This window comes from Betta splendens, chromosome 10 (assembly GCF_900634795.4).
Source record: "Betta splendens chromosome 10, fBetSpl5.4, whole genome shotgun sequence".
Lineage (NCBI taxonomy): Eukaryota > Metazoa > Chordata > Actinopteri > Anabantiformes > Osphronemidae > Betta > Betta splendens.
In genome coordinates this window covers 14,274,112-14,291,764 of record NC_040890.2, presented here as the reverse complement: position 1 = coordinate 14,291,764, position 17,653 = coordinate 14,274,112, and the positions used below count along the sequence as shown (strand labels likewise).

The 17,653-nt window shown below is 50.0% G+C and overlaps 2 protein-coding genes across 5 annotated transcripts in view; one reads left to right on the top strand and one right to left on the bottom strand.

The window, feature by feature from the left end:
* Window positions 1-9,788, top strand: part of drp2 (dystrophin related protein 2) — a 96,163-nt gene extending 86,375 nt beyond the window's left edge. For 2 of the 4 annotated variants that reach the window (XM_055512248.1, XM_029164337.1), the window contains exons 19-24: window positions 2,013-2,078; window positions 3,832-3,978; window positions 5,039-5,291; window positions 6,191-6,308; window positions 6,424-6,510; window positions 6,905-9,788. In XM_055512248.1, coding sequence (XP_055368223.1) covers window positions 2,013-2,078; window positions 3,832-3,978; window positions 5,039-5,291; window positions 6,191-6,308; window positions 6,424-6,510; window positions 6,905-6,924 — 691 coding nt within the window. In that variant the 3' untranslated portion in view covers window positions 6,925-9,788. The other 2 variants (XM_029164338.1, XM_055512249.1) reach the window with 2 other exon arrangements.
* Window positions 9,081-17,145, bottom strand: LOC114863868 (aryl-hydrocarbon-interacting protein-like 1). The gene is made up of 8 exons (XM_041072662.2): window positions 16,919-17,145; window positions 15,968-16,147; window positions 15,416-15,604; window positions 15,047-15,223; window positions 14,473-14,614; window positions 12,076-12,605; window positions 11,329-11,470; window positions 9,081-10,728 (listed from the first exon to the last, which is right to left on the bottom strand). The coding sequence occupies exons 1-8, from the start codon at window positions 17,012-17,014 to the stop codon at window positions 10,016-10,018; spliced, it is 2,169 nt and encodes a 722-aa protein (XP_040928596.1). The 5' UTR covers window positions 17,015-17,145; the 3' UTR covers window positions 9,081-10,015.
* Between the last annotated feature and the right edge of the window lie 508 nt (window positions 17,146-17,653).

The following is a 17,653-nucleotide window of genomic DNA, read 5'->3' as shown; positions in this document are numbered from 1 at the left end:
CTCATAAGTCGCCGCTCGCTGTTTGAAAGTCAAAGCCATAATAAAGTAGTGGATGTCATCGCTGGCAGGTCAGCGCGTGAAATCCTTCCCCTGGGATGACATATTAAACAGCTGTGCAGGAGTGTGTGTTCATGTGATCAGCATCTCCGGAGGAGCAGGGTTTGATGTTTGGGGTTGGGAGGCATGTCAGACACAAGGATTACATCTGTTTCTTCCTCTGTCTTGTGTCTCCAAACACACTGACGCAGGGCTGATGTCATTCTTTACATCAACAACGCCCTTTAACATCTTACAGAGGACTGATGAGAAGATGCTAATTAAGAAAACCACTTGTTGTCTCTCATTTAATCTCATTAATTTGCTTTCATACAAGAAGCTGAACCCCACTGCACACAGCGAACACACAAAGCCACGGTCTCCGCCTTCGGGAAGGCGTCCTGATGGAAAGTGTTGCGAATGAATTACGAGTGGTCAGGTTCACAGGCCTTAACAGGACACAGATAAATTCTAAATTTCTCAGTGCTGGGTGATCTTTCTGGTCACCGAGGAGAAAAAGGATGTAATGTGCATGTCCCTGACAGCCTCTACATCACTCCTCGCCGCTCTCCCTCCTCCCTCAATCCCTCACCGGCGACGCTGCACGAAGAATGATGCAGCGCGGTCAGTGTGTTTGGATCTATGCATGTAAGCAGAAAGAAGTGTCTGAAGCACAGCGCCTCTTTGTGATGCTGGTTAATTACGCCCTGAAAAGAAAAGGCTGCAAGGTGAAGTTGTTAGACCTGCGGGGTTGTTAGATGGCACCAGGCAGTTTGAGTCACTCCACCAGCTTCTTCCCCACAACCTCATGTGCCAGAGACCATCAGGCCTCGCTCCGTTTAAACTATGTGCAAAGTACAGATGGAGAAGTCAGAGATGATGGTGACGCAGAGCGGAGCGTTTTCAATCACGCAGCAGTTTCGTGGCTGCATTAGAGGCTGTTGAAGCTGCTGCTGGTAATGTGGTGCGTGTGCAATGAATAGAGACGTGGTTGGTAATTACCATAAATACAGGCACAAAGAAAACAATGTGATAATAGTTTTAATTACAATAGTGAAGGCAGACAGTCAGCAGAAAGCTCTCTAATGTATTATTAGGTATCATTGTTAATAGTGTATTAGTCACTAAACACCAACTGTACTAAGGGAAATGAGGTGATAGAGGCTGCACTAGATAACTTAATAACATAGGAGCAGTGTGAGAACACTAGTACCTTTGTTTACCAGAGCATCAGCTGCTAATATTTGAATTAGCCCAAACTATTGAGTGTAGATTTCTTGTGGTTAATGGAGAAAAGTCTTCGGTGGAAAACTTGATCCTAAATCTTCAGCAGCGCAGCAAGAAACCAGCCGGTGAAACTCTAAGCAATTAGATAATAATGAAAACACGCACGCTCGATCTGTGTAATTCACACACAGCTACGATCTCATATAAACCTTGTTATGTTCATAAAAGTCATTCGTTTTACATGCATCATAAAGTGCAAAATCGAACGGTTGCGTTCCCGTTGCTGCAGCGTTCCAGGTTTAACACGGGGGTAATCAAGCTGTGATCGTATCGGTGTCGTCACACACGGACAGTATACGCTGCCGTTTTAAATGTGCTTGTTTGTAGCCCGGCGAAGTAGAGGCGCTGTCCGTGGTCCTGAAAGCCTCACACACGCTCATGAGGGGCAGCACATTTAAAAGGTTTTCTTTGCCTGCATGTTGGTAGACAGACCTCTGGACTTGGTCTGGATGCTTCCTCCCCCCTTATGCACATTTTTATTGCTTGTGATCTGTAGCAAGTTTCTATTACTGTGCTTTCTTGTTAGTCAGAGGTTCCTCACGGTCCATAATAGTAAAAGGCCAGGGGTATTAGACATAGCACTAAAAGCTAAACTGCAGAAGTTCATCTGTTCCTCCAGCGTATGATAATACATTTGCTCTCCCTCATTTGTTCTTCTGTGCGCCTCTTTTGTGTGTCTGTTTGTATAGACTGGCAGAAATGGAGAGCCAGAATTGTTCATTCTTCACGGACAGCCTGTCTCCTGATGAAAGTCTGTGAGTATTCCTCCACCCCCACACTGCAAACCCCCTCATTACAGCCACAACAGGGATTATGTGCGTGTTCTTGTGTGAGCCCCCTTTCCTCCTCGATGCATTGATTGCGTCTGTGTTTATCCATGTGCTTTACATGTGTGTTCAGCCGTTAGGGAAAGTCTAGGTAATCACTTAAATAACAGCCGCACGGTGAGAAGGACCCGCAGCGAGCAGGTGTGCACGCTCGTCACGCGCACGCCCGCAGTGATTAAAGTCTGTGGCCATGGGTGTTTACACAGCCTCCTGCTCAGGAGCGAGTGTGTGTGTGTGTGTGTGTGTGTGTGTGTGTGTGTGTGTGTGTGTGTGTGTGTGTGTGTGTGTGTGTGTGTGTGTGTGTGTGTGTGTGTGTGTGTGTGCGTGCGCGTGTGTGCGTGCGTGCGTGTGTGCGTGTGCGTGTGTGTGTGTGTGCGCGTGCGTGTGCGTGTGTGCGTGCGTGCGTGTGTGTGGGCGTGTGCGTGTTTGTTCGCATGAGTCGGCTGAGTGGAGGTAAAGCGGTGAAGTTAGTGAGGGGAATAGAGATGTTTGATGGGAACGAGGCGGCCAATAAGGGGCATCTGTAGCTGAGAAAGTGCTGTGGGGAGAGAGTAGTTTACGGATGTTTGTACGTGTGTGTCCACTTCCCCGGTGTCTGTGTGGGCTGTCAGCCGTTTCCTATATCTCTGAGATGGGTTTCCTGTTGATCGTGCCCATTAAAAGTCAAGGCTGCATTCCCAGCATCAAAAAAGTCTGCTCGTCTGGTCTATTAGGGCTCCAGGTGTGTGTGTGTGTGTGTGTGTGTGTGTGTGTGTGTGTGTGTGTGTGTGTGTGTGTGATGTGCTCATTATCTCCTCTCACGTGTGTTTTGTGCCGCTGCATTAAAAGCTGGTTTCCGGCTCAGACCAGACCCACCTGCCTTTCATCACCACCACGCGTTTCACTACTGACATCTGTGTTCCTCGAGCCGCTCCTGACGTCTGCGCTGCCGTGTGCATGAGCCATTTAAACTGCAGACGGAGCGTGCGCGCAGGCCTGCGTCCGTGCCTGTGCATAACTTTGCCGGGGCCGTGCCTTTCATGTGCAGCCGTGTTGCGCTCCCTCCTGCTGTCTTGCGTGCCCTTGGATCCCGTTTTGTGGTTTGCGCTCTGCGACGCGTCCTCCTGTCTGTCGGCGCCTCTGCGTTTCCCGCTGCACGGCTCCGTACGTGCCGCCGCGCTGTCTGCGCCTCCGGCTGCTGTTTGCTTGGCGTCACGCGGCTCCCCGTCCTGTACCACGCTGCTTGTGTGAGCCGCCGCTCTGCTCCGCCTGTGTTTGCTCTGCTGTGACTGCTTGGTACCAGGTAATGAACGTAAAAAAACAAAATAAAAACAACTTGTTTGAACCTATAAGCAACTAATGCCTCACCGCCCAAAGCCTTTTTATTGCAACATACAGCATATTGACAAACAGCTACTATTCCATTAAATTGCTCCGCTTTAATAGATGCATTTATGATTTTACAATCATAAATGCTCATTATGTTCTCTGTTCTATTGCCAATAAAATGTTTATGACTCAAAGCACCCAAGTGGTGTTGGCTTTGGACTGTGAACCTGGCACCGCAGTCGCCCCATTGTGTAACCTCGGCCCGCTCCGCTTTGGCCCGCCCGCTGGCCCGCGGCCCCCGGGGCCCCGCTTTGTGCTGCTGGTGGCCGTGTGCTGGTGGCTCAGTGTGCTGTCTCCTGTGTGGGGGACTCAGGGATGAAGATCAGTACCTCCTGCGTCACTCCAGCCCAGCCCTGGACCACGACTCCCCCTGCGGACAGCACCTGCTGCTGGCTCACCTGGAGCACCAGGACAAGGAGGAGCTCCAGCGCACCCTGGCCCGCCTGGAGAACGAAAACCGGTCCGTACCCGAGAACATGACACGGCGCTTTAAACGCGGACCTATCTCACACACTTTGTTGTATCCGTATTGGATTTTAGGCCGTTAGCTGAGATGTTTTTAAAATATTGAGTGATTTCCTATGGTAAAGCTCCCCAGAAGCGTAATAACACAAATATGTGTTTATCTGTAGGTATTCCAGTCTGCTGCCTCCTTCACAGTGTAAACATGTTCACACTCTAAATCCACTTGAGTGGCCGTGAACTAAAAACACTTTCTTTATGCACACCTGACAGTGCAGCAGCCCCGTGAAATCACTTGGCGATAACCTTGTTACTGAATCGTGCTTGAGTTTAAAATGTTGATGGTGTCCGAGCAGAAAGCGTCTATTATCCATCTGCTGCTGTGCTACAAGTGCCGGGCACCTGTGACCATTCAGATGTTAATGAATCTATATATGAATATGAATTCATTGTGTCCTAGAAGCAGTGAGGTGCAGATATTTTCCACAAATGAAGCTGATTCATTTTTACTACTCACTTACAGTAATTAATTACCTGAGGGCAAACTACTGTAGATGTGAGTTTATGAGTCATGCGAATATATTTCATTTGTCCTCAGTGCGCTTGTGACCTTTGCAGACACACAGTGACATACAATTACACACACACACGTGCCCTTTGGGCGTCTAAAACCTTGACCCACTTCCATCGTGACTCTGTTGTGCTGTTTTTACATTCATGGCCATGCTGTTGCTTGGTTTGTGTCTTCTCCTGACAAATATTTCAGTACCTTTACTTTTAGATGTGTGTTTCATGTCCCGAAGACTCCAGGTGCTTTTTAATTCAACAGATGTTTGTGTGCACCACCTGCGATTGATATGCTGAACCCACAGCAGAATAAACAGCACCCTATAACCCTTACTGGGGCCTGTGAGCTCCTCATTCTGTCTAACATACAGTAAACAAAAAGGCAGACGAGTATATGTGCTAGGTGGATTTGTGCTGGGATCCGCTGGGAGCTTCTCTCTGTAGGAGCGCTGTGCTGTAACTCCTGTTTCCCACCATCTGCCCGTCCTCAGGGTGCTGCAGGGCGAGTACCGGCGGCTCAAGTGGAAGCATGAAGAGGCGGTGTCGGTTCCGATGCTGACCGAGGCCGGGGAGTGCGGCCGGGGTTCACCCACCGCGGGGGGGCAGCAGGACGAGGAGCTCCTGGCCGAGGCCAGGGTCCTCCGGCAGCACAAGACCCGCCTGGAAACGCGGATGCAGATCCTGGAGGACCACAACAAACAGCTGGAGTCGCAGCTGCGCAGGCTCAGGGAGCTACTGCTACAGGTGAACCTCAGGGAGCCGAGAGAGTGCAGCCACAGCTGGAGTCACTGGTTACACTTCAGTTCCAGATTCCCTAAACAAAGTACACAATCATTCTCCGAATTATGATAATGATGGATCATCTTCTAATAATGTATAAAAGGGTTCCTGAAAAGAACCATGTGACTACCCCAGACAATGGGATATTTGGACACAGCTGCACAAAAGAAAATAAAAAAACTGAACAATCCAGTAATATTTAAGTTTGACTGTGCTTCACATGCCTTCACAAAGTAGGCTAAGGTCCAGAAAGACATGTAATACTAAGCAAAATGGCAGCTGCCCTTAAAGTGAAAGCTGTGAACTGTGAATTAATTATATGGTAAGAGAGAAATACCGGGGGGGGGGGGGGGGGGGGCGCAGCGTGGAAGGAGTTAAGACAGCCCCCAGGCCCTGTGGAGTACAGTATGAAAGGATTCACTCCAGTCCAAAAGCACAGTGTGAGAACCAGATGAATGGGAGGGTGGAAGCGCACACGCAGCGACTGGGGCGGCGGAACAAGACGGTGCAAAATGTGAGGACGTGGAGGTGACGGGGGATGAGGTCAGAGCGTGTGACAGGAAGGACGCTGAACGCTACAAACAGCATTGATATGTAACACACACCTCTGTGTGTTTCATGCTATATTGCCCTCTGTTGTTCAACCCACTGTAACCCGGGGCTTCTGTTCAACGTCTATTGGGAAATACGTCCTATTCTCATTGATCGTCCTCCTCAGATGCGAGTGGAGGACCGCTGGCTGAGTGCCATTATCCATCCCATTCATTACTGCGTGAAGGGCCTAAATGACTCTGGACTCTAAAACACGACGGATGCGAGCAAATATTTGAATAAATGGCCGTCGTTTTTTTCCCTGAATGCAGCCCAAAGATGATTCGGAGGCCAACGGATCGGAACCGTCCACCCTGTCTTCGCCGGTGTCTGGAGGGTGTCACCACGGGGAACCAGCCAGCAGAGAGACCACGGACACGGAGGCAGCGGGTCAGTGATGTGCAGCCACGCTCATATACATACATAGTGCTTCCTCCTCATTCATCCTCCGTGTGTGTGTGTGCATGTATGTGTGTGTGTGTGTGTGTGTGTGCACGTGTGCTAGGAGACGATATGGAGCACGAGCACGACACGGTGCTGCAGCTGCAGGAGGTCATCGAGCAGCTGAGAAACGTCTTCCCTTCAGAACCAGGTGAGGCTGGTTCCCCCCGTCGCCCACACGACAGCGCGGCGAATGCTGTGTGCGCTGCTGCGGGTCGATAGTCGGGCAGCGGCACGAGGGAGGAAAAAAAGATGAAGAGAGAAAGAGTCTGTCAGTGTCACACACGGTTCAGACTGTCCAGTAACTTTAATAACACAATTTTCTGGGGCGGTGCAAATCCTGGAAGTTGACTGAAGAAGGGATTATAACAATTATAGGCTTCTCTGATAAGGACGTTTGATGAGTGTGTGTGTGTGTGTGTGTGTGTGTGTGTGTGTGTGTGTGTGTGTGTGTGTGTGTGTGTGTGTGTGTGTGTGTGTGTGTGTGCGCGCGCTAGCCCTTCTAAATGATTTATTTTCTGTCTTTGCCCGTGTCATAATTTCAGGCACCACCTCACACATCTAACAGCGTGGACGGCGGAGCGCAGCGCGGCTGAGATCAGGCGGCGTGTGGCCCCCGGGCCCCGTGACCGCTGCAGTAGCGACGACGCCCAGAGCGAACCCTCCACCGGAGCCTCACGCACTAAAAGCATTCCCTCCACGCAAACCGGCGGAGGCCTCACGCCGACGTCGGTTCAACCGGGCCAAAGGAAGCTAACGCTAGCAGCAGGTCAGGGAGGGAGAGAGAGAGAGAGACGGAGAGCGAGAGAGAGAGAGAGAGAGAAAGCGAGAGAGAGAGAGAGAGAGAGAGAAAGAGAGAGACAGAGACAGAGAGAGAGAGAGAGAAAGAGAGAGAGAGAGAGACTACGAGTGAAGGAACGAACGCGCTCAGCCAAGACACTGTGCTCACCAGTATCTGTGTAGTTGTCCGGAGGTGTGAAGCTTTACCGTTCAGTCCACTGCACAAATTGGACCTTCCATGAACCGGACCTGAAGAAAAGAGGATCACGATGGAGTCGCGTGTTGTCAGAACGCCTGCGTCGTCGGTGTGTTTCATTCCCCTTCCTGTTCAGTGATGGGGGGGAGGAGGGGGGGGGGGGGGGGGGGCGGTGCTGCAGTCTGCTGGCGTGAACCGGATCGGTGCCGAGTCCAGCGCGCACTGCCAGGGAGTCGACAGCACCCACAACGGGCTTATTTGCTTTGTGAGAATGACACATCATGAGTTAAATCTGTGATTCAAGGCTGACGAAGTGCCCGCGAGCGCAGCGCCTCTGCACACGCACACACTGTTCCGCTAATCCTCCCAAACTGCTTGTTGCTGTCATCGCCTGCCTCCTCTAAGCGAGCCCTGTTACTGTATGCTCACACACACACACACACACACACACACACACACACACACACACACACACACACACTGATGCTGCTACATCCATATCCCCTATTTATAATGCACCCTCCCTTCATTGTGCACAAATACACAAATGGCTCCCTGCTTGATCAATAACACGGGCCGCGCCGCCTCACTACAGACGCTTTCATAAAAACGGAGATCCATTTCATCTCCGCGGCTCATGGCATTCAGACGAGCTCCCGCTTCGGAGTCACTTCGCGCCGCGGAGGAAAATTGAGTTTTGCTGAAGGAGCGTCTGCCGATAAATATCGGCGCGCCGGCGTCCGGGCTGCGGCTCCTCAGCGTTCCCCCGCTGCGTGCAGAGGGGGGGAGCGGCGCCGGGCACCAGCGCTGCCGGGCCGAGGCTCGGTCTCTCCCGTCACGGCCCATTCCAGACCCCCCCCCCACACACACACACACACACGTCATCCCCAATAATCACTCGTCTCCGCGTGGATCTGCAAGGAGCACTGGCTGTTGACTAAATAGGCCTCATTTTCCATTGCCAGAGCTCAGTGAGATGCTTCAGGGTTACAGGGACAGATGAGCGGCTGAGCCTCATCCGGGTCACACAGCTCATTCTGATACACAGCACAGTCAACGAATGCCTTAAAACCAAACTGAATCGGTACAAACCGGAGCGTGTGTGCGTTAGTGTGTTTACCGGTGTCTGGTGGGAGAAACGATGCTGCTTGAAGCGGCCATATGTTGAGGGGGCCAGACGAGAAGATAAAAAAATAAAAAAAAACTTTGATGTGCCTGCCACAGCGAGGACACGAGCAGCAACGCGGCTGTTTGGAGCGAAAAGCGTCTGCAGATCTGCGTTGTCTCAGCAATCACGCCGCCGCATCCTCACCGAGAATCACGCCGTGAACCTTAAAGCAACGGTCGGACCTCGTTCGCAGCGTTCGGCGCTGCTGCATCCGACACTCATCCCCCCCCTCAGCCCCTGCCGCTGCTTCGTCATGATGCTGTTGCTAGGGAACGGTCTCCGGGGACGCGGCCCCGCGGGTTTGCGAGAGGCAAAAGGTGATCCGCTCCTCATCAAACAGACTCTAAAAGCCTTAAGGAAAGCAAGACAGCGCCTTGTTTCCCCAACAACCCCCCCCCCCCCCTTTCTTTACATCCACCTCCACTGAAGCGTTCCACTGTTGAACACCTGTTGAATCCATCTCTTCTTCAGCATCACTTAAGAGTCTGTATTGTTAACGCTCTCACAAGTCGGAGCAGAGCAGCAGCTCAGATTGTGGGAGGAAAATATGAAAAACAGAAAAAAGACCACGATGAGATACTGTATGTTTATTTATTGGTACTCTCACATCCCATCACGCATTGATCAGCGCCCTCACAGTCCCGTCTCTCTACGATGCATCAGCGATGCCGTGTGACAGAAGAACGGGAGGCTTCTCCCCGTAGCGATGCTCATTGTCGGAGGAGGCGAACTGAAACAAATGCACTCGGCGGCGGCGCGACGGACTCGCTGCATGGAGTTCATCCCAGCATCGGAGGACCGGCTCCCCGGCGCCACACACACCCTGCTCCCCGTGGCTGAAGGAGGCGGGAGTGACCCCACGGGCGCTTCGTTGCTGCATGTAGCCGCTGAGCTCAGTGCCCCGGCATCGTCGCGCTCCCGCGTTTGCGACGAACCCTCCTCCTCCTCCGCGTTTTCGATGTAATGCATCTGAGCTTGTAATGTGTGCCACATGACATCATAGGGCGATGAATCACCTAACCTCAAGGCGTTGACACTAAGACATATATACACACTCATACCTTACTGTTTTTTTTTTATCACCATTAATACCTCATTAATCTCGGTTTGGAGTTCATGTTACCGTCCGGCACTCAAACACGTCTTGCTGACTTTTCTCTGGAGTTTTTAATCTGTAAAAAAACGAAGTTTTCTGATGAAAGGCTTTTTACTGTAACAACAAGTGGGCTACTGGCTGCTTTCTACTCTTTGTGTACAGAAATAAAACAACTTTGTATTTGGCAAACTCTCTGTCTGCCTGTGCTTTGTATCAGTCCCTCTGAGGTTTGCATAATGAAACTCGCCACGTGCCGAATATATTAGTTATATTTTTGGATTTATAGGTGGCAGAATCAATATTTCCTTCGGGGACCGGAGGCTTGGCGTTTTATCACCTGTCTTGGTTCACCTTCTGCATCCATATTGCTTTTCTTCGGGTTTCCAGGTCCCTTCAGCCCCTCGCTGTGCTCTGCTCTACTCTGATTGCGCTCCACTGTCTCCTGTCTTATCGCTGGCGACGCTGATCCCCCGGCCTGCTTCGCTGGGGCCCGCTGCTGCATTTGATTGGCATTTGACCTTCTCCCGGCTCTTATCGCATGCTGATCTCTTGCACACTACATTATCGTGGCCGGTGCTGGTGGGCACCGGATTGCTATCTTTATCTGCGGTGTGATTATCTGGTAGACCCTGCCCGTCCCCGCGAACCGCAGCACACTCTATATTCTCATTATCTGACCCCTCTTCACTCTCTCTCCCACCGTCCAGGACTTTATTACTGTGCTCTCCCACCTCTCCTTTTGCATCATCGTCTCTCTCTGTCTCAGCGGCAGCAGCAGCAGCGCTCTCTGTGCCTTTCTCCCGTTCTATCTGACTCTCATCTGAGTTCTTGTCGGCTTCACTTTCATGTGCGGTGGCTTTCTGGGAAGCCTTCCCATTCTTCTTTCTCGCACCCCCCTTGGCCTTGCTTCCGCCGGGGCCCCACTTCTCCTGCGTCGTGTCCCAGTAAGTCTTGTTCTGCAGGGCGTGCGCAGTGCGGAGGCGGGCGCAGAGCTTTTTCAACTCCTGCCGGACGAAGGGTTTGAACTTCGGGTCCAACTTCTCCACCGCTTCCAAGTCCCTCCGAGCTTCGTCCTCGTTGCACAAAGCGGCGTGCGCTCGCGCTCGCTGGTACACGGCCTTAAAGTTGCCTATGGAATATGAGAAGAGAGAGCGCAGGCATATAAATTACAGAAATACTGGCATGTAAAGACCACAGGAGCCCACAGGATGTCAGAAGGAGTGAGACTGGAAAGCAGAAACACTGAGAGCGCAAAAATAAAAAAAAACTAAACAAGAAAAACAGATGAAATAAGCGCACTGCACACCAGTCGAGACGAAGTTGAAGGCTAAAAGTTTGAGAGAAGCAAATGAAAGAATAAGAAGGCACAGCAACATATCACATCAGCCTAAGCTATAAATTATTCAGTCATTGCAGAAACAAAAAGAAAACAATGAATTCGTTTTTGACTGTGATGTCCATGGGTGGGAGCCGGGGGAACAAAGTGAGAGTCAGAAACGTGGTTGTGAATGTTTGCTTTCTTTCTTTGTTTCTCTGGGTAAACAGAGATGGAGATCGGTTACAGCATAAAGCCTTGTCGATGTTGAGGGGCCACGCGTTCGTAACACACAGCAACACATCTGGATCACTTCAGCCTCACAACTGAATCCCCGAGCATGTGTATACTTTATATATGCTTGAGCGGCTATAGAATGAGCCTCTTTGTTCCCCCCTGGGGCTGACGTATTACCCTCATGCGTCCTCAGCAGCTTGGAGTTGAGCTCCACCACTTCCTGGTACTGTTTCAGCTCCAGCATGCACTGGCTGAGGTTGAGAGTGAGCGGGAGGCGCACCTTCTCCAGCGACTCCCAGTCTTCGCCTCGTCGATCCACCTGGCGACACGGAGGGGACAGTTCGTGTGTCAGACGAGAGGATGAGCGTTGAGCAGGTGGTGACAGGCAGCGAGGGGGGGGGGCAGACATTTAAATACTGTAGCTGACAGAGGGATGAAGAGAAAGACCGGAAGTGAGAGAGAGAAGGGAGATAAACGGTGGAGGATGGTGAGAATGGGGGGAGGAGAAGTAGAAAGAGTTGCTTGACAAGAAGCGAGAGGGAGTTAAGACAGCGGTGGAAGTGAAGGAGTTTAAGGCGAGCGCTGTCGCACTGACATCTCTGTGGATAGCTGCTATTTTTAGGGCCCTTCCTCGGCTCCTCCATCCGCCAGCACACCTACAATACCACAGCTGCTGCTCAGTAAAAAACAATGACAGATGATGACAGCCTACGAGCCGCCGTCCTTTTGTCAAACTACTTGCAGGCACGTTTCACCATTCATCACAGTGAATGGATTAAAACGGCGGCTGTTCCTGTGGCTGGGATGAATCCTGACGGACATCTGGTCGGGCACCATCGCAACAAAAGGCTTTGTTTTACCTCACTTTGTTCCAGATACACATTGTAATTTGCGCGGCTTTACCGTGTAATCATTTCCACCAACCGTATTCTGAAGGGTGTCCACATATTCCACGGCCTCCTTCAACTTTACAGACGCCTCCTGGAAGCGTTTCTCTCTGATGAGGAAGCTCCCTTCGCTCTGCAGCAGCAGGATCAGCCGCAGCATCTGCTGCCAGTCCTTCCCTTGGCTTTTGTCCGGAGCGCCGGCCTCGGCCTCAGACGAGCTCGCTTCCTCTTTGTCGCCTTTGTCGTCCTCCATCCCTCCAACTTCACCTTTAGGTTGAGATTCTTCCTCTTTACAGTCGCTGCTCGCGCGTTCATCGGCTTCCTCCTCCTCCTCCTCCTCCTCCTCCTCCCTTCCAGTTTCCTTCTTGTCCAGCATGTTCCAGTACTTCTCCCTCTCCTCCCAGTATTTCTCCTTCATGCGCTCCGACAGCGCCTTCAGCTCTCGATGCACCAGGGAGGCCAGAGTGACGTCCAGCTGGGCCACCATGTGGAAGTCTCTCCGGGCCTCCTTTTCATTCCACACAGCAGCATGAGCCTTGGCTCTCTTGTAGTAGCCCTTCACACAGTCTGGAGAAAAAGTAATAATAAAAAACAAAGAGGAACAGAAAAGTTATTACTGTGTAACCTAGAGATATTAGATAATAAACCTGCTGCGTCTGCTGAAGCCGAGGTTGTGATTTGTCTGCATTTAGGGCAGCCACTGGGTGTGTATTCAATATGTGCATTCCTTATCGGCACCAGGCAAAACAAAATATAGAGCCGAAAAACTCACAAATGCTGCCTTCTTATTTGTCATCATGGAACATTTTTGGTAATTCTCTGTGGTGGAGCTCAATACAAGACACTGCCCTGCGCTCTAGGAACATCTGGACACATGTGGACAGGAGGAACTGGGATTCGAACCAGCAGCTTTATTCTGTACAAAGTGGCAAATAAGCATCAGGTTACATTAACTTAGCTCAAATACTAGAAACAGCAGGACCACACAAGCCTGTTGCCATATTATATAAACCCAACATAAATGCTGGCCAGATGTTTCCTCCTGTGTAGTCCAAGCTCGGCTAACTGACTGACAGCAGTGATCACTTATGGTTTTTTTCTATTTCTCTGTATTTAATTCCCCTCCACACTAAATCTTCATTCAGCCAACTCATTCCTTGCCTTGCCTCTGGCAGAAACAGAGACAGTGAGCAACCACGAGGTGATTTTCTCAGGAACAACTAAACGGAAGGGAAGAAAGGGCAGCAGAGCAGCTGACGTATACACAGGAGGAACAAATGGAAGCAGAGGCCAATAATGATATAATAAGAGGCTCAATGAGAGACAAAGAGAAGGCAGCGTAGTGGTGTGATCATTTTTAGTAGCCTCGTAAAGGGGAGATGCACGAGTACTGAAACTGGGCCAGTGCTCGGAAAAATCCAGCCCACCGTTTCCACAGCTCTGTCATGCTCGCTGTCAAGTTTTGCCCCCCCCACTCTCACACACACAAGTCAAATATAACCCTGAGAGCCCAAAATGAGGGCTCCTCACCCAGAGCATCATGCCTCTTCCAGCATGTGAGCTCCTCTGGGACAACATGAGTAGCCAGACATTGAGCCGCTAAAAACAAACCCAGCCGAGGCATCAGACTCTGACCTGCCAGCTTTTAAGATAATGGTTGGCCAGAGTTCATATCTAGGTGTGGAAATCACTCAGCGGAGGCCATCTTTAGTCATTACTGAGCGATAAATGAAACCGTAACATCTGCAAAGGTAACATCTGGAAATTGTTGTTTTAGTTAAGTTCAAGGAGAGGAAGTTGAGGGAAGCAACTAGCCCACTTCTGGATGAGCTCATGAGTTAACGTATTGCAGTATGTCTTGTTTGTTTAACCTGTATTAGAAATTAGTATCAGTATGTGTATTAGTATATTAGGAAAAGCAAAACAAGGAGAAAAGATGACAAGTTTGGTTTTGCCAGAGGCTGAGATCTAGGAAAGGAAGAAAAAAGCTGGAATATCCCTGTAGCTACACGCTGCTTGTTTATTTAATATGCTCAGGACGTCTACTCTACTTCCAAGGTTAGCGTTTCTCAGTTTTGAGTTGAAGCTGTTAGAAAGAGTGGCTGATCAGATTTTCTTGCAGGTTAGTAGTGGTGCTAATCAACTGTGGTTCTGGATGAAGACAAAGACATCAACGAGACTTTGTATAGATCACATCCTGCATTTGTAAACTGACTGGATGCAAAGGATTCAGCCTAGTTGCTCCACTGAAGCTGCAGGAGTGATGCAAATCAGTGAGTGTGAAGCTATGGCAGCGAGCAGCGCAGGGAGGAGTGTGCTCGGTGCACTCGACTCTCCTTGGAAAAAGGCGAATTAAATGTGTTTCGGTGCCAAAAATAACGGTTAATTGAGATTCAGACTCGATCTTTACAATCGCACCGCGGCACGGCGTTACCTTTGTGCTTCTCCAGCAGTTCAGTCGTGTGCTCTATAACTTCATAATACTCCTCCAGCTCCAGCATACACTGGCAGTAGTTCAACTCCAGGGGGACGATCATTCGACCCAAGTTAATGTAGTCTATATCACCCGGCATCTCCTACACAGAAACAAGAGCATGATCAGCGCCGCTATCGTATGTAGCGGCTCCCACACACGTCGAGTAGAGTCAAGCATTTTACAAAGGTTCAAGCTCTGTGCAAGTCTTTAACGTCAAACTCATGAATATGTTTAACGTTTCCAAATGTGGCCCTCGTGCATGTTCAGAACCTGTCATGACCCCGTTCTCCCTCCAGATTTCCTCCGTCCTCACATATTTCTCTCCTAAACATCCCCCCACCGCTCTCCTCGTTCCTCGCTCCCACCTCGCAGCCTGTTATTGGGGAAACAACGAAGAAGAGCAAGAAGGAAAAACAGGAAACTCCCAGTGGAGCAGAGCAGGAAATGCTCGTCCCGAAAACCTAGAATCCTGAGAAAACCTCCAAATTAACGAGCCTGTGTGTCAGTGGTCTCGCTGCTATCACTCACTCACTCTGGACTGGACCGTTTTCAGCAGCAGGACGGCCTCTTTGTACTTGCTGGCGGCTTCCCTGAATTGCCTCTGCTTGACCAGCGAGTTGCCCTGCATGTGGAGAACTGGCACCGTCTGCAGCTTCTCATCCTTCTCCATCATCCACGACTCTCTGTAGTAAGACATGGGGTCTCCCACCTGGAAGCAGCAGGCGAGCGATGAGAGGCCAGCAGAACGGAAATGTCAATAGGAGAATAAACCCATCAGCTGACGGAGGTGAGGGTAAAAAAACATTTGTTCCTGCTCTATATTTAAACGCATCATCTAAAAATTAGAAGAGACTTTTTGTTTTAATGTTTAGTGCGACGTTGCCTCTGGTGCCCACAGTACCTGCAGCAGCTCCATGATAAAAATCAGCGGCTGTGGAGTTCTCATTAGCTCGTCCAGCTCTGGGAAGCCGGTGGAGTGATAGTGGAACAGGTTTCCCATGCCACACATGTGTCTCTGGCTCTCCAGGGGGTCCTTCCCCTGAGCGATCAGTCTCATTCCCTTGGACACGATCGGGTACAGCCCTGTGTGCTGCAGCATTAACACATGAAACGCAAACCAAAATCAAACATGCGAACAAAAGGTAAAACACAGACGCACTTAATCATGCTAACCCCCCAGTGCCGCCAGCCGCTGCCAATCACGAGGCGCTGCCACGATTATACTTGCTAATAGTGTTTTTTTTCCAGAAGGAACAACACAGATATTTGCACAAAAGATTGCTGCATTGAAAATTTGTGTTTATAACACGAAGCACGTGGGACGATCCGAAAGGCTGCTCGTAATGAGCTTAAATTCCTCGTACAGGAGAATTGATTAGTGCTTCTATGGGGTCAAAAGTGTGTGTGTGTGTGTGTGCGCGTGCGTGCGTGCGTGCGTGCGTGCGTGGCTTACAACTGCATCACACCAGAACTCGGCCACCTCGCCGACCCTCATGGACGTCAGCAGGGTCTCCCACACTTCCATCTTGAACATCTTTCCCACAAATATCTCCGCTGGCCTTCCAGCCAGCCGGCTGTCGTCCACCACCGTGCGCTCAAAGTTGTCCAGTAACGTCTGGAAGTGGAACACCAGCTTGGATGACGGAGGAAAAAAAAACACATAAGTTGCTGTTTTATCCTTAATGCATTCTTTTAATTAATAGATAACTACTATACTAATGTAATTAACTTGGACAACGGATCAAGTGGGAATGGGTTTTATTCCCACTTGTCTTATTATTCTTATGTTTTTCTTTAATCTCTTCTTCTCCTGATATATTTTAGACACTTCTATTTATGTAGACATGCTGGTTTTCACTGCGGTTCCATCTGTTTGTAAGCATGAGACTGATTCACACCAAGACTTATTATTGCATTAGTCCAATTGTGTGTCGGCTCCACGGAACCTTGTATTTATAGCTCGACAGGCTGTTCGAACGGTCAGACGACTGTGAGCGGCTGGGAATCACCTCGGCAGGGGTTGAACATACATAGATAAACGGTAGGTAAATGAAAGCGCGTGCTGGCGCTGTCATGGAAAATGTTTGTCACCGAGTCCGGGCACCGTGCCACATGGCTGGGATGCGAGTGCAGGGGAAACGTCGGTGACCGGCGGCTCAACGGAGGAACACAGTCACAGACACCGTGCCAGAAAACATGTTGCAATTTGGTGGACCAAATGTTTGCTGTGTGTGGAGGAGCCAGATACAGAATAAACTCTCTCGTGTCATGAATAATTCAGCAGAGTATAATTGAAATGTAACACACACCTAAAAAGAGGCATGTTTATGTGGAACATTAATTACATCACAGAATTAATTATACAACAAACAGTCGTGTTTGCATTCGGGTTAATTGCGAATACCTTGGTTCCAGGTGGAAAGTGTGGCATCGGCCCGGTGCCTCCACTCAGAATCTTCTTCCTGACTCCTGGATAGTTCAGAAGGTATGTCTCTTCCATTGTCAGTCTGCCTTTGAGCAGCACCAGGCTAAAACAACTTCTCTTGTCTTTATTTCCCCCCTCTCCAGGTCGGTGTTCTTCTGTCTATCTAATTAGCCGACAGAGAGAGTCTTGGCTGGCTAGCTGCTTTCTGACAGATGGCAGGATTAGGCAGGGCTTGGAGGTGGCCACTTTAATCTGAGGAGCTAATCCCATGCCTACCCCTGCGATTGGTGGGGCAATCTCTGCAGGAAGGCGCGGGATGGGCGGGGATGACCGCCGGGCCCAAAGTCACGCGTACGAGACGGGCCCAGGTCGCTCCAGAAAAGCAAAGCTCATTCTGGAAGGAGAGTAATCTAATGATGAAGAGGTAGTTCACCGAAGCAGCTGTGGGGTCTGGACATCAGACAGGAGATCCTCAATCCAGTCACACCAACCACTTATAGACTCATGGAACAAGGCATCTTATTATATGCTACATCTCTACTTGATTTCCCACCTCTTTCACCTTATAGATTATCAGGTGACTGATTGTTGACAGTTTCAGCTCTACTCTCTACAGAAAGCAGTACAATACATACACCATCGAGATCAGCAACCTATACACAAACACACCTGATGACGTGTTAATCCATTAGTTTATGCAAGAAAAGTAACTGT

What these genes read in the sequence shown, in the direction of transcription:
- LOC114863868 (XM_041072662.2), bottom strand. Translation starts at nt 17,014, where the DNA reads ATGGAAGAGACATACCTTCTGAACTATCCAGGAGTCAGGAAGAAGATT. An exon ending in TTATCATGGAGCTGCTGCAG is followed by an intron (nt 15,224 to 15,415) that starts GTACTGTGGGCA and finishes TGCTGCTTCCAG; the next exon opens with GTGGGAGACCCCATGTCTTA. An exon ending in TGGACACCCTTCAGAATACG is followed by an intron (nt 11,471 to 12,075) that starts GTTGGTGGAAAT and finishes CCGTGTCGCCAG; the next exon opens with GTGGATCGACGAGGCGAAGA.